General features: G+C 37.9%; 1 protein-coding gene across 1 annotated transcript; it reads left to right on the top strand.

Moving 5' to 3' along the window:
* The first annotated feature begins 570 nt into the window (after positions 1 to 570).
* On the top strand, positions 571 to 17206 carry hsd17b4 (hydroxysteroid (17-beta) dehydrogenase 4). The gene is made up of 24 exons (XM_058784635.1): positions 571 to 780; positions 1236 to 1289; positions 1366 to 1473; positions 1571 to 1630; positions 2452 to 2473; positions 2896 to 2942; positions 4053 to 4137; positions 4211 to 4398; positions 5858 to 5949; positions 6117 to 6141; positions 6889 to 7017; positions 7126 to 7220; positions 7824 to 8054; positions 8132 to 8183; positions 8261 to 8332; positions 8663 to 8766; positions 8854 to 8919; positions 13579 to 13648; positions 13863 to 13969; positions 14743 to 14829; positions 14949 to 15032; positions 15109 to 15247; positions 16154 to 16275; positions 16351 to 17206. The coding sequence occupies exons 1-24, from the start codon at positions 723 to 725 to the stop codon at positions 16438 to 16440; spliced, it is 2187 nt and encodes a 728-aa protein (XP_058640618.1). The 5' UTR covers positions 571 to 722; the 3' UTR covers positions 16441 to 17206.
* Positions 17207 to 17265: the final 59 nt, after the last annotated feature.

The raw sequence follows: 17265 nt of genomic DNA on the forward strand, positions 1-17265 counted from the left end.
GGCAGCCAATCAGAAACGCTCTTTGCCTGTCAGTCATTTTGGGTACAGGGGTTTCTGACATCGGGTTGGCTGAGGTAGATTTAGAGGGCGGGGCTTTAAAAGAGAAACGGTGTTTACTCCCGCAATTTACAAAGAATTATAAAATAAAACAATAATATAAGAACAAAACGAATAGAGCTGAAACCTACAAATATACTATTTTTAGTCAAATGATACTATGACACATACAGTCAGCACTTTATGTCATATAAGTTTCTATCAAAGCGCTATAAAATATGACTATCAGCTTTATGCTTTTGTAGGCTGTATGCAAATAATACATTCAAATTAATGTAAATATTCCTCACATCACTCAGAACCGATAAACCATATCGAGAACCGTACATTTCACACAAACGGCAGATTTCACAATTTTACACATTAACACTCTCACTGACACTGCTGTAAAAGAGCAGCTCAAACATCAGCTGTGACACTGTTTATATTCAGAATTATTCATCGCTATAAATATAACGCGCACAAATAAGAGTCACGTGCCGCCTGGTGGAGTGAAGGCGCGCGGATCTGATTGGCCGCTGCTCGGTGACGTCACCGCGCCGTTCGCGGAAGTGGGGTAAAAGTCACGGCGGAGCGTTTCACTGCAGATCCATCCGTAGACTTTTCAGAGTAAAAAACATCACCTCAGTCATCATCATAAACACAAAAACATACATCATCTGAAGATGTCAGCGCCTTTGACTTTCGACGGCAGAGTCGTGCTGGTGACCGGAGCCGGAGGAGGTCAGTTCATCATCATAAACTCACGCATTTATGCAAATAATGCAAATATGTTAATGCAGAATCCGTTAATAGAGGAATATAACGAGTGTTGCGGAAGTTTAATGCGTTAATGCATCAGACACACGCTTTCTGTGCAGTAAACAGCGAACATAAACCACAAACTTCTGTATTATTGACATTTTATTGTGCAAGTTAGTGCTGACGCATTAATATGGATGTTTTATATTTATTAGCGTGCATTATTTCGCTCAGAATATTGAGCTTAAAGGCCTTTCTAAGTACTTAAGCGTGTTGTTTGGCAGTGATGCAGCTTTTCTGTGTCGATCAAAGTACAAACAGCAGATAAGAGTCAATGACTCTGCGCCCACGATGGTGTGATTCGGTTCAGATAAGGCAGATATTCATAAATCACTCAGATAATTATGGTAATCGTGTTAATCGTGTGTGTTTTGCAGGTTTGGGGAGGGAATATGCGCTGGCGTTCGGTCAGAGAGGAGCCGCGGTCATCGGTGAGTCGCTCTGATCGGATCATTGATTCAGTTCAAGTGAGTCGCGACTCACGACTCGCTCTCTTTCTTCACACAGTCAATGATCTGGGAGGAGATATTAAAGGAGGTGGCAGGAGCTCAGCAGCCGCTGATAAAGTGGTGGAGGAGATCAGAGCTAAAGGAGGCAAAGCCGTGGCCAATTACGGTCAGTGATGATGAATCGGTTCCAGCACAGATGTGCAGTACACCTGTGATTCACATGTGTTCATGATGATCAGACCTCTGGTTTCTTCTCCTCACAGATTCAGTGGAAGACGGTGAGAAGCTCATCCAGACGGCGCTGGACACGTTTGGCCGAATAGGTGCCGTTGCATTATAAAAATAGTTTTAAAAAATAGCCTTTATATATAATGCATTATATAAAGATAGTTTTAATGCATTAATTATTCCTTGTAATGCATTTTATGATCTAATGAATAGTTGTAACCACAGTTATAATACTGATCTATCTGTTATTACACCTTTAGAAAGTATAATGCATTAAAACACAAGACAAACAAACCTTCAAATATTATGATGCATTTTTGGTTACAATTATTTATGAAAAGATATAATGCATTACTGCATACATTATGAACACCTTAATAATGCATTATACAAAAAGGGTGTTATGAAGTTTTACCCAAACACTGATTCAAAGTAAAAAAGCATTTGAAAATTGTACAAAAGAACTACATTTCTATGATGCATTGCGAATGACAATCAAATGAATGGCAAAATATAAAACCATTAATTTGAAGTTGTTGACTGTATCTGTGGAAACAACAGATTTTACATTTATTGCAAAATATGCATGTTATATATATATATACACACACACACAAATATTGAAGTATCTGATTGGTGGAATTTTCTATGCAGCATCATGGGTAATTTAGTTTTAAATATGATTATTCTAAAAATAAGTTTAATAATGAGAACGTGTTTCACTCTGAAGAAAATGATTGGAGTTTTTGCTTCCGGAACAACTGTTGCGATCTACACTTCTGCATTTTAGTGCAAATAAACTACTAAACGTGCAGAAGGAATTTCAGTAAATGATTCTTTAAATAAATGCATTAATGTCTGACAGTGATTCATTCAGCTGCTGTTGTGCTCACGAGCAGTTTGTGGTGTTTTTCAGATATCGTGGTGAATAACGCCGGGTAAGTGGATGCTTGTGAGCAGTGCTGGTTACTGCACTACTGAGAGTTACGTAATCGGATTACTTTTTAAAGTAACTAGTAAAGTAACGCATTACTTTTTAGTTTAGAGAGAAAAATCCGAGTTACGTTTTCAAATAAATAACTCCAGTTACTGTGTTTCTCATGTGTTGACGGACAGCTCTGGTGTTAGTACGTCAGTAACAGATAGAACATTTTATATTAAAAACAAACAAGCAAGCTCTGCCCAGATTTAAAAAGTAACTCAAATGTAACGCATCGCATTCCATAAAAAGTAACAAAGTAACATAATTACTTACTTTTTTTTAGGGAGTAATGCAATATTGTAATGCATCACTTTTAAAAGTAACATTGCGGCACTGGTTGTGTCGGTGTGAGCTGTACTTCTCTGCTGTTTTCTGCAGGATTCTGCGGGACCGGTCGTTCGCCAGGACCAGCGATGTGGACTGGGGTACGTTCCAGCATCAGCCCGTCACACTGTACACGTGTCGCTGTAGATCAGGGCCCGTATTCACTAAACACTTTATCTCACCACTAAGAGTTCTCCTAAACCGCAGTAAAGTTTTTAGCTAAGAGTTTTCTCTTAAAACTGTTCACAAAGCTGACAAACTTGTGCTGAGGAATAGAGAGCAGTCTTAAGCTCAGAGTGAGGGGGCGGAGTTTACCTCGTTGCTATGGGTGATGTCAGAGTGCTTATTAAGTATGCACACAGTGATTGGCTGATAGTCTCTGTCAGAGATGTATTCATAGAAATATTGTTGAGCACGATGTTATGTTGCCATATTCAAATAAAACATTTAAAATGCAGGCTAAGTGTCACTAATTAAACAAGTATATGTTCAGCTAATTGTCAGCCTCTTACATGTGTGCTTCTCATAAACAATTAGTGAATATGCAAATGTAACCCTGCAGCACAAAAGCAGTCATAAGCAGCACAGCTATATTTGTAGCAATAGCCAACAAAACAATACAATTAAAATTATACATTTCTCTTTTATGCCAAAAATCATTAGGATATTAAGATCATGCTCCATGAAGATATTTTGTAAATTTCTTACCGTAAATATATCAAAACTTCATTTCTGATTAGTAATATGCATTGCTAAGAACTTCATTTGGACAACTTTAAAGGTGATTTTCTCAATATTTAGATTTTTTTGCACCCTCAGATTCCAGATTTTCAAATCATACATCAATGGAAAGATTATTTATTCAGCTCTCAGATTATGCATAAATCTCAATTTCCAAAAATTGACCCTTATGACTGGTTTTGTGCTCCTGGGTCACATATAAACAGCATTTTAATTAACAGAGTAGAATAATCACGGCTGATAGTAAGACATGCAAATGTAAAAGAAAACCAAACTGGACTGTTACTTCTTGTCCGGCTGATTAATGAAACGAGCTAGCTTTAGCGCTAAAACACTTTGTGAGATACTCTTAGAGCAATCATTTATGAGTCCCAAATTTAGACTGACACCTATTATTTTTAATATTTTGTCTTAAATCGGTGAGTCATGAGCTACTTCTAGCCTGAGGATGTTTAGTGAATCTGTTTCAGACCTGATTCAGCGAGTGCACCTGAGGGGCTCCTTCCTCGTCACGAGGGCCGCCTGGAACCACATGAAGAACCAGAAGTTTGGGAGGTTTGTGCAGATCTGTGAAAGCCGTCTGTGGTTCTCCCCAGCCGCTCGTCACGGCTCTCGACTCTGTTCTCAGGATCATCATGACATCGTCCGCAGCAGGAATCTACGGGAACTTCGGCCAGGCCAACTACAGCGCGGCCAAGCTGGGTCTGCTGGGGCTGTCCAACACGCTGGCCATCGAAGGGCAGAAATACAACATCCACTGCAACACGGTCGCGCCGACCGCAGGATCCCGCCTCACCGAGACCGTCATGCCTCCAGGTTCAGCGTCCCTAACACTCAAACACACCGCTACAAGACCACAGTTTGAAGCATTTAATTGTGCTTTTTTTCTGCCAATGGGGTAATTTCAAACAGAAAACAAGATTATTTTGATTACCCCATTGGCAGATTATTTTGCATGTTTCACTTAATTTTGACATGTTTTTTTCTGAAAACAAGACAATTTTTACTTGTCTAGAAAATCCTTCTTGATTTAAGAATTTTTAGATATTTTGGCTGGAAACAAGACTAAAAACCTTAGTAAGAAAAGCATTTTTTGCAGTGTAGCTGCAAACTATGTACTGCAAAAAATGATTCTCTTACTTAGTGTTTTTCTCTTGTTTTCTAGAATAAATATCTAAACATTCTTGAATCAAGATGCATTTACTGTACAAGGGAAATGATTTAAGATATTAAGTCTGGTTTTCTAAACAAAATAAAAACATAAAATAACAATTTTGTTAGTTTTTGCTTAAAACAAGCAAAAAAATCTGTCAATGGGGTCAGAAAAATAATCTTAATTCAAAAGCTAAACAACATTATTTTTCTGACCCCATTGGCAGATTTTTTTGCTTGTTTTAAGAAAAAACTAACAAAATTGTTATTTTATGTTTTTATTTTGCTTCGAAAACAAGACTTAATATCTTAAATCATTTCACTTGTACAGTAAATGCATCTTGATTCAAGAATGTTTAGATATTTATTCTAGAAAACAAGACAGAAACACTAAGAAAATAATTTTTTGCAGTGTGTATACATCATACGACATGGTTAATTCAGTGCATTCATGTGCTTTATTTGACATTCTTCATTGTATACAATTGTAATTATAATTAATATTAGATATACTGTCTGCTGTTGTTATTTTATTGTTTTTATTTATTTATTTTCTCATATTTATGGTCTCCTTTATTATTTTGTGGTGTAATTATTCTGTATTTTACACATCTAAAATGCTTTGGCAATACAGTCTCTCTCTCTCTCTCAAGTTCAAGTTGCTTTATTGGCATGACATTTGTGTTACAGTATTGCCAAAGCATTTTAGATGTGTAAAATACAGAATAATTACACCACAAAATAATAAAGGAGACCATAAATGAGAGAAAATAAATAAATAAATAAATACAATAAAATAACAACAGCAGACAGTATCTCTAATATTAATTATAATAATTACAATTATATACAATGAAGAATATGTCAAATAAAGCACATGAATACAATGATTTAACCATGTCGTATGGTGTATACATATTTTGCAGCCGTCTCATCCTCTCTTAATATATAGCGAAAAGTGAACAATTCAATGCTTCAAATTGTGGAAAGAATATTTGCCCTGTAGCAGACAAGAAGAAAGCGTTTCTCATCCTCTATTTGATTTAAGGCACAGTGTTTGCCGAATAACTCTGGAGTTTGGTTTGGAGCTCAAATTCATAATCCGTGTTCCTCTGTGTGTCAGATCTGGTGCAGTCGCTGAAGGCGGAGTACGTGGCGCCGCTGGTGCTGTGGCTGTGTCATGAAGCGTGTCCGGAGAACGGAGGGCTGTTTGAGGTGTGCGGAGGACGCTCCTGTCACTCAAACACTTTGATTTCAAGGGAATGCGTGGACTGAATGAACGTATACTGTAGCTTGAACGCATTAGTTGCAGTTTAGATAAAAGCGTCTGATCAATACATACATGCAAATGTGTTTATTCTGAGCTGTTTCTTTTGTTTTAGGTCGGCGCCGGATGGATCGGCAAATGTAAGTCCTGCTGAACCTGATGATCTCTGTGGGAGAAGATCCGCATCAGCAATTCAGATACATCCATGACTCACTCTTACGCACACAATCAGCTGCACTAGTCCTTATATGTGACCCTGGACCACAAAACCAGTCTTAAGTCATACAAAAATACACTGTATGGGTCAAAATGATTGATTTCTCTTTTATGCCAAAAATCATTAAGATATTAAGATCATGTTCCATGAAGATATTTAGTAAATTTCCTACCGTAAATATATCAAAACTTCATTTTTGATTAGTAATATGCATTGCTAAGAACTTCATTTGAACAACTTTAAAGGTGATTTTCTCAATATTTAGATTTTTTTGCTCCCTCAGATTCCAGATTTACAAATAGTTGTATCTCAGACAAATATTGTCCAACAAACCATACATCAATGGAAAGATTATTTATTCAACTTTTTATTTATTCAATTTCTGGAAATTGACCCTTATGACTGGTTTTGTGCTCCAGGGTCAAACCCTTTATTATGTGTAACTATTATTAGGTGTAAAAAGGGTTTGACCTTATAGCAATGCATATTACTAATCAAAAATGAAGTTTTGATATATTTACGGTAGGAAATTTACAAAATATCTTCATGGAACATGATCTTAATATCCTAATGATTTTTGGCATAAAAGAGAAATGGATAATTTTGAGCCATACAATGTATTGTTGGCTATTGCTACAAATATAGCTGTGCTGCTTCTGCCGTCCTGCAGTGCGCTGGGAGAGGAGTCTGGGTCGAACCCTGCGGCAGAAGAACAGGAGCATGACGCCGGAGGCTGTTCGAGACACTTGGAACGAGATCTGTGACTTTACCGACGCCACCAAACCCGCCAGCATCCAGGGTAAACCACACTCACACTTACAGCTCGTTAGGACACCAAACGTCCAGAGCGCTTCAGCCTCGTTAGTGCACGTCAGAGCTAATTAACATACTCGCTGTGTTGATGAAGAATCGCTGCAGACGCTGGTGGAGGTTCTGTCCAGAGTGGAAGATGAACGCGGGATCGGAGCCAATCCGACCGGAGCGTCCGCCGGCACAAACCCTGTGAGAACATCATCAACACACTGAACAACACTGTGCTCTTCCTCACGAGCGCTGCTACTGTCCCGCTTTCCATCCTTAAACCACTGGAGATGCAAAATGTGCTCACCATCAATTCATACCAGATCAGGATGAGTGTGTTTCTTCATCAGGTTTGTAGAAATGTGTCTCTGCATCAGTGTCTCAGCAATGGATGCTCTGCAGTGAATGGGTGCCGTCAGAATGAGAGTCGATAAAAACATCACAATAATCCACAGCACTCCAGTCCATCAGTTAACATCTGAAGAAGACAAAAGCTGAAACAAATCCAGCATTTTTAAGACTCTCATTCTGACGGCACCCATTCACTGCAGAGCATCCATTACTGAGACACTGATGCAGAGACACATTTCTACAAACCTGATGAAGAAACACACTCATCCTGATCTCAGATGATCCTGAGGATGAGAACATATTCTTAAATCATTTTGCTTCGTCAGTAATCTTGATGTTTAGATATTTGCAAGATGTAAATATTAAGGAAAAGCATTTAGTGCAGTGTACACACTGATCAGTCGTGTTGAGTCTCTGGACGGCTCCTGTATAAGGTGTTGTTGTGTTGGTCAGTCGCTGGCTGTGGGACAGACGCTGCCGGAGATGAGCTTCTCTTACACACACATGAACTGTATTCTGTACGCTCTGGGAGTGGGGATGTCCACCAGAGAGCCTGACCACCTCAAGTTCCTCTATGAAGGCCACGAGGACTTCAGCTGTCTTCCCACGTTTGGAGTGATTCCGGCCCAGAGCGCCATGACGGGCCTCGGCAGCATCCCAGGCCTCGACATCGACTTCACCAGGGTAAACATCCATCATCCGTCGGTTCACATGTTGATCTGAGCGTGTGTGTGTGTGACCGGTGTGTGTGTGTGTTGCAGCTGCTGCATGGAGAGCAGTATCTGGAGATGTTCAGACCGCTGCCCACCTCAGGTGACCGCCGCAAACACACCGGATCTGCTCATGCTGTCCGCTCACGTGGATGCTGAAGATGTATTTTCTCTCCTCAGGGACTCTGACGTCTCGGGCCACCGTGGCAGATGTGCTGGATAAAGGATCAGGAATGGTCATCCTGCTGGACGGTGAGTTATAGTCCAGCTTCCACCAGTTTAACTAACGAGAGACACACGATCGACATCAAAAGCTTGGGGTTGGCAAGATGTGTTTTTTTAAAGAAGTTTTTTTTTGCTCATTTAGGCTGTGTTTATTTGCTCAAAAATACAGTAAAAAATAGTGAAATATTATTCTTATTTAAAACAGCTGTTTTCTATGTGAATGTGTTAAACTGTAATTTATTTGTTTGATGCACCACTTTTTTTTTCTTTGAGTGATTTAATGCGTCTCCTTGATGAATAAAAGTATTGATTTCTTTCAAAGTATTACTGTTGAACTGTAGTGTATTTGTGTTTCAGTTCATACGTACAGCGAGCGTGAGCTGGTGTGTTATAATCAGTTCTCGGTGTTTATTGTTGGCTCTGGAGGATTCGGAGGGAAGCGGACGTCCCAGAAGGCTGTGGTGAATCAAACACTCCCGTCACAAAAGCCATGTAACACCTTCAGCTGGATTGTGTCACAGTCATTAAAGAATGGTTTACTGTTTCAGGTCACAGCTCCTCTTCCAGACAGACCTCCAGACGCTGTGATTGTGGATCAGACATCTAGAGATCAGGTCAGATTCACACGATACCAACAGATTCACTGCATTCACACCAGAATCTTCCTGGAGCTACACTACTGTTCAGAAGCTTGGGTTTTCTTAAAGAAACGAATACTTTTATTCATCAAGGATGTATTAAATCAATCAAAAGAGGCAAAGAGATTACTGACCCTGCAGCACAGAAGCAGTCATAAGCAGCACAGCTATATTTGTAGCAATAGCCAACAATACATTGTATGGCTCAAAATTATCCATTTCTCTTTTATGCCAAAAATCATTAGGATATTAAAGTGCACCTATTATGGGTTATGAAAGGTTCATATTTTGGTTTTGGGAGTCCCCAACAACAGGTTAACATGCACGCAAGATCAAAAAACACTTTGCAATGCATTTATTTTTACTTTATTTGCTCAACGACTCCCAAACAATTCTCTCAACGATGCATTTTTCCAAACCTCTTCTTTGCGTGACGCTACTCTGCGGTGATTGGTCGATTTCATTTAAAGCAGAGGGCAGTGCTGATTTGTGAACGGCCGTTACCGGGCAAACTGCTATTTTTAACGCTCCAGCAGCGGCAACAAGTGGGCGGCAATATGCTAATGTTTCATGCTGACGTCAACATTTTAAAAACGACTCGTTTCAATGATTCAGAGTCGACTCTTTCTTTTGAGAGACAATAACTTTATACACGGTGCACTTTCAGATTTAAAACTGTGCAGGATGTTTTTATTAATTTAGAGCTGTGTTACACACTGCATGAAAGATCATCTTCAAAAATCCATAATAGGGGCACTTTAAGTAAGGATCATGTTCCATGAAGATATTTTGTAAATTACCTACTGTAAATATATCAAAACTTCATTTTTGATTAGTAATATGCATTGCTAAGAACTTTATTTGAACAACTTTAAAGGTGATTTTCTCAATATTTAGATTTTTTTGCACCCTCAGATTCCAGATTTACAAATAGTTGTATCTCAGACAAATATTGTCCAACAAACCATACATCAATGGAAAGATTATTTATTCAGATTACAGATGATACATCAATCTCAATTTAAAAAAAATTCCCCTTATGACTGGTGTTGTGCTCCAGGGTCACATTTATAATGTTGCAAAAGATTTCTATTTCAAATAAATGCTGTTCTTTTCAACTTTCCATTCATCTCTGATTTCTGAAAAATAAAATGCATCACAGTTTTTCAACTGTTTTCAACATTGATAATAATCAGAAATGTTTGTTGAGCAGCAAATCAGCATATTATTATGATTTCTGAAGATCATGTGACGCTGAAGACTGCAGTAATGATGCTGAAAATACAGCTGCATCACAGAAATATATTACAGTTTAACACATATTCACATAGAAAACAGCTGTTTTACATTACAATAATATTTCACATTTTTACAGCATTTTTGATCAAATAAATGCAGCCTTGCTGAGCAGAAGAGACTTGTTTTAGAAACATATAGACCCCAAGCGTTTGACAGTAGTGTATATAAATGTGTTTTATGTTGATGTGCATCATGTGTTGAGTGTGTGTTTGTTGGTGTGTGTTATATGATGAGTGTGTGTTTGTTGGTGTGTGTTATATGATGAGTGTGTGTTTGTTGGTGTGTGTTATATGATGAGTGTGTGTTTGTTGGTGTGTGTTATATGATGAGTGTGTGTTTGTTGGTGTGTGTTATGATGGGTGTGTGTTTGTTGGTGTGTGTTATATGTTGAGTGTGTGTTTGTTGGTGTGTGTTATGATGGGTGTGTGTTATATGATGAGTGTGTGTTTGTTGGTGTGTGTTATATGATGAGTGTGTGTTATATGATGAGTGTGTGTTATATGATGAGTGTGTGTTATATGATGAGTGTGTGTTATATGATGAGTGTGTGTTATATGATGAGTGTGTGTTATATGATGAGTGTGTGTTTGTTGGTGTGTGTTATATGATGAGTGTGTGTTATATGATGAGTGTGTGTTATATGATGAGTGTGTGTTATATGATGAGTGTGTGTTATATGATGAGTGTGTGTTATATGATGTGTGTTATATGATGAGTGTGTGTTATATGATGAGTGTGTGTTATATGATGAGTGTGTGTTTGTTGGTGAGTGTGTGTTATATGATGAGTGTGTGTTTGTTGGTGTGTGTTATATGATGAGTGTTATATGATGAGTGTGTTTGTTGGTGTGTGTTATATGATGAGTGTGTGTATATGATGAGTGTGTGTTATATGATGAGTGTGTGTTTGTTGGTGAGTGTTATATGATGAGTGTGTGTTATATGATGAGTGTGTGTTATATGATGTGTGTGTTATATGGTGAGTGTGTTATATGGTGAGTGTGTGTGTTATATGTTGAGTGTGTGTGTTTGTTGGTGTGTGTTATATGATGAGTGTGTGTTATATGATGAGTGTGTGTTATATGATGAGTGTGTGTTATATGATGAGTGTGTGTTATATGATGAGTGTGTTATATGATGGGTGTGTTATATGATGAGTGTGTGTTTGTTGGTGTGTTATATGATGAGTGTGTTTGTTGGTGTGTGTTATGATGAGTGTGTGTTATATGTTGAGTGTGTTATATGATGGGTGTGTGTTATATATTGAGTGTGTGTTTGTTGGTGTGTGTTATATGGTGAGTGTGTGTTATATGATGAGTCCGTTATATGATGAGTGTGTGTTATGTTGAGTGTGTGTTTGTTGGTGTGTGTTATATGGTGAGTGTGTGTTATATGGTGAGTGTGTGTTTGTTGGTGTGTGTTATATGATGAGTGTGTGTTATATGATGAGTGTGTGTTATGATGAGTGTGTGTTATGATGAGTGTGTGTTGTTGGTGTGTGTTATATGATGAGTGTGTGTTATATGATGAGTGTGTGTTATATGATGAGTGTGTGTTTGTTGGTGAGTGTGTGTTATATGATGAGTGTGTGTTTGTTGGTGTGTGTTATATGATGAGTGTGTGTTATATGATGAGTGTGTGTTTGTTGGTGTGTGTTATATGATGAGTGTGTGTTATATGATGAGTGTGTGTTTGTTGGTGTGTTATATGATGAGTGTGTGTTATATGATGAGTGTGTGTTATATGGTGAGTGTGTGTTATATGGTGAGTGTGTGTTATATGGTGAGTGTGTGTTATATGGTGAGTGTGTTATATGGTGAGTGTGTGTTATATGATGAGTGTGTTATATGATGAGTGTGTGTTATATGATGAGTGTGTGTTATATGATGAGTGTGTGTTATATGATGAGTGTGTGTTATATGATGAGTGTGTGTTATATGATGAGTGTGTTATATGATGAGTGTGTGTTATATGATGAGTGTGTGTTATATGATGAGTGTGTGTTATATGATGAGTGTGTGTTATATGATGAGTGTGTGTTATATGATGAGTGTGTGTTATATGATGAGTGTGTGTTATATGATGAGTGTGTGTTTGGTGAGTGTGTTATATGATGAGTGTGTGTTATATGATGAGTGTGTGTTATATGGTGAGTGTGTGTTATATGGTGAGTGTGTGTTATATGGTGAGTGTGTGTTATATGGTGAGTGTGTGTTATATGGTGAGTGTGTGTTATATGGTGAGTGTGTGTTATATGATGAGTGTGTGTTATATGATGAGTGTGTGTTTGTTGGTGTGTGTTATATGATGAGTGTGTGTTATATGATGAGTGTGTTATATGATGAGTGTGTGTTATATGATGAGTGTGTGTTATATGATGAGTGTGTGTTATATGATGAGTGTGTGTTTGTTGGTGTGTGTTATATGATGAGTGTGTGTTATATGATGAGTGTGTTATATGATGAGTGTGTGTTATATGATGAGTGTGTTATATGATGAGTGTGTGTTTGTTGGTGTGTGTTATATGATGAGTGTGTGTTTGTTGGTGTGTGTTATATGATGAGTGTGTGTTATATGATGAGTGTGTGTTTGTTGGTGTGTGTTATATGATGAGTGTGTGTTATATGATGAGTGTGTGTTTGTTGGTGAGTGTTATATGATGAGTGTGTGTTATATGATGAGTGTGTGTTATATGATGAGTGTGTGTTATATGATGAGTGTGTGTTTGTTGGTGTGTGTTATATGATGAGTGTGTGTTATATGATGAGTGTGTGTTTGTTGGTGTGTGTTATATGATGAGTGTGTGTTATATGGTGAGTGTGTGTTATATGGTGAGTGTGTGTTATATGATGAGTGTGTGTTATGATGGTGTGTGTTATATGATGGTGTGTGTTATATGATGAGTGTGTGTTATATGATGAGTGTGTGTTATATGATGAGTGTTATATGATGAGTGTGTGTTATATGATGAGTGTGTGTGTTATATGATGAGTGTTATATGATGAGTGTGTGTTTGTTGGTGAGTGTTATATGATGAGTGTGTGTTATATGATGAGTGTGTGTTTGTTGGTGTGTGTTATATGATGAGTGTGTGTTATGATGAGTGTGTGTTGTTGGTGTGTGTTTGTTGGTGTGTGTTATATGTTGAGTGTGTGTTTGTTGAGTGTGTTTGTTGGTGTGTGTTATATGATGAGTGTGTGTTATATGATGAGTGTGTGTTTGTTGGTGTGTGTTATATGATGAGTGTGTGTTATATGGTGAGTGTGTGTTATATGATGAGTGTGTGTTATATGATGAGTGTGTGTTATATGATGAGTGTGTGTTTGTTGGTGTTCAGGCGGCTCTGTACAGACTGAGCGGTGACTGGAACCCGCTGCACATCGACCCCAGTTTCGCCGCGATGGGAGGTAAAGACGCTCTTTAACAGGAAGTGTGTTATTTTCAGGATGTTAAAATATTCCAGATTAATATGCAGAGTCAACCAATGGAGTGAGTTTGGGGCGGGACTATCAGTTTGACCGACCAATGCCAGAACCCGTTCAGTTTGGAGACACAGAATAACACACTTCAGCTTTTAAACGGTTTCTGATCGTTGAAGCTTGATCTTGAAATGATCCGCAGGATTCAAGTCTCCCATCCTGCACGGCCTGTGTTCGTTTGGCTTCGCCGCTCGTCACGTTCTCAAGCAGTACGCAGGGAACGACGTGTCCAGATTCAAGTCCATCAAGGTAAAGAGGCGTCAGGACCGAGATTCTGACGGGATTCGACTTTAATGACTAGGGCTGTGAATTTAATGCGTTTATTTGGGTGCAGTTAAGACTGACTGCGTGATGAAGTCTATTAGAATGCAGTTATATGAGCCTAAAATTCAAGATATGAGCACAAAAAATAAATAAATGGGCCTCTTATATTTATATGATACGGTATAGTTTAGCAATATCACACCAGAAACAGTGCTGTTTCTCCTCAGTATCTGCACCACTGCTAATGTGATTTATACAAGTTCAATAAACAAGAAGTTCATATTGTGTTTAAGACTCAATATTATCAGCTTTTGATCAATTTTGCAAATGAAAATAGTTCCAATCAAAGCCACAGCGGCAATTCATTACTGAATTAATCCATGGCTTTGAACGAATCAAGTGAGTCGGTGATTCAATGACTCGTTCAGAAAGGAATGAAAGGCATCATTTCTGAATGAATCAGTCGTTTGAACGAATCGGTTGAATGAATGATTTAATGATTCGCTCATTAAGACAGTAACTCCTGCCACCTACTGGTGCTTTTAGTTTCATATTTAGAGTATCATTTCAATTTATATTCATACATATTTCAATATTCATTTGAATTATTATTTATTCAAAGTTTAATTAAAATATTTCTTTGTAAAGCTACTTTTTGTAATGTCTCAGTTTTGTAATGATTCTCAGTCTGAACTGATGTGTGATTAATTTGATTAATTAACCTGCAGCCCTGTTAATAACCCTGATCTGTGTTTCAGGTGCGTTTCGCGAAGCCCGTGTATCCGGGCCAGTCTCTGCAGACGGAGATGTGGAAGGAAGCGAACAGAATTCACATCCAGTGCAAGGTGAGGAAGCGTTCGCTCTCCCAGAATGCCCTGGGCCAGAGTTCTGCTCTATTTGTGAATGCAGTAGCCGGCGGCTGTGAAGTCAGCAGCGCTTGCAGTGATCTGTTCTGGCGTTCTAGGTCAAGGAATCGGGCGATGTGGTGCTGTCTGGAGCGTATATAGACTTACACCCAGAAGCGTCCGTCAGCGCCGAGCCGCCGCAGGCACGTCTCTCACGATTAACACAATCTGTGCTCAGACTCGCTCCGAGCAGACCCTGATGATGGTGTTCATTCACAGACCGGCGGCCTGCAGAGCGACCTGGTGTTCGCTGAGATCGGACGCAGGATCAGAGACGCGGGAGACGAGCTGGTGAAGAAGGTCAATGCTGTGTTTGGATGGGAGATCAGCAAAGACGGCAGAACCGTCCGAGAGTGGAGTGAGTGACGGACACAACATCATCATCATCAGTTTGTGTCTTGTTTTCTAGTATAAATATCTAAACATTCTTGCTTCAAGATGCATTTACTGTACAAGTGAAACGACTCGAGATAATGTCTTGTTTTCTGTAAAAAAAAAAATCAAAAAATGTTAGTTTTTGCTTAAAACAAGCAGAAATATCTGCCAATGAGGCAAGAAAAATAATCTTGTTTAGCCTTTGAATTAAGATGATTTTTCTAACCCCATCGGCAGATATTTCTGCTCGTTTTAATGATAAAAAAAAAAAAAAAAAATTTGTACTGGAAAACTTAAGATAGTAATTTTTGTTTTCTGGAAAATTGCACATTAAAAATACTGAGTTTTTACTTAAAACAAGAAGAAAAAACTTCAGAGAAATGAACTTAATTCAAAGGAAAATCGAGATTATTTCTCTGACCCCATTAACAGATACTTGTTCTTGTTTTTAAGCATAAATAACTTAATTTTGATAAATTTTTCAGTAAACAAGACTTCATATCTTTATGCATTTTGCTTCTCAAGTAAATAGGGTTCTTACACCTTTTTCAAATTCAGATTTAAGCACTTTTAAGGTGGTTTTTCAAACTTTTCTGTCAATGGGATAAAACAAATAATCTTAATTCAAAGGCTAAACAAGATAATTTTTCTTACTCCATTGGCAGATATTTTTGCTTGTTTTAAGGAAAAACTAACAACATTTTTAGATTTTTTTTTACAGAAAACAAGACATTATCTGAAGTCATTTCACTTGTACAGTAAATGCATCTTGATTCAAGAGTGTTTATATATTTATTCTAGAAAACAAGACAGAAACACTGAGTAAGAGAATGATTTTTCTGCATTGCACTGCCTCAGAAGATGATGTTTGACTGTACTGCTCTTGCAGCCATCGATCTGAAGACGGGCCGAGGATCTCTGCACAGAGGAGCCTCTAAAGCTGACGTGACCTTCTCCGTCTCCGACGAGGACTTCATGGAGGTGGTGCTGGGCAAACTCAACCCTCAGAAGGTGCTGCGTCTCTCACACTTCTGCCGCCGCGCTCGTCCTGATATTCACACTCGTTCTGCTCTGTTTCTCCCGCAGGCGTTCTTCGCTGGCAAGCTGAAAGTCAAAGGGAACATCATGCTGAGCCAGAAGCTGGAGGCCGTGCTGAAGGACTACGCCAAACTCTGAAGATCCACGCTTCTAAACGGATTCATCACCACTAATCACAGCTGTGAACATCTTCCTTTGTGTTTCTGTCTCGTTTTCTAGAATAAATATCTAAACATTCTCGAATCAAGATGCCCAAAATTACCCAAATTGTGTTAGTTTTTGCGTAAAACAAGCAAAAATATCTGCCGATGGGGTCAGAAAAAAATCTTGTTTAGCCTTTGATTTGAGATTTATTTTTCTGACCCCATTGGCAGATATTTTTGCTTGTTTTAAGCAAAAACTGAGTTTTTTGTTTTCAGAAAACTTTTTTTTACTTGTCCAGTAAATTCATCCCGATTCAATAATTCTTAAATATTATTACTAGTGCTGTCAAACCATTAATCGTGATTAACTGCATTCAAAATAAGTTTGTTTACATAATATATGTGTGAGTACTGTGTATATTTATGTATATATAAATACACACACATGCATGTATATGTTTAATAAAAATATTTTGTTTATATATTTATAAATAAATTCTATGAATATACATATATGCATGTAAATACATGTAAATATTTTCAAAATATATACATGCATTTGTGTGTATTTATATATATATATATATATTAAATATACACAGCACACACATTATTGTAAACAAAAACTTTTATTTTGGATGTGATTAATCGTTTGACAGCACTAGTTTATACTAGAAAACAAGACAAAAATACTAAGGAAGAAAATCATTTTTTGCAGTGTGTGCATTAATCACCTCATCACTTGATTCTGGTTCATTTAGACATTTCCAATAATGTTGATACAAACGCTAATACTGTACTAATGTTTATAATAAAATGA

Source organism: Onychostoma macrolepis, chromosome 08 (assembly GCF_012432095.1).
Source record: "Onychostoma macrolepis isolate SWU-2019 chromosome 08, ASM1243209v1, whole genome shotgun sequence".
NCBI lineage: Eukaryota > Metazoa > Chordata > Actinopteri > Cypriniformes > Cyprinidae > Onychostoma > Onychostoma macrolepis.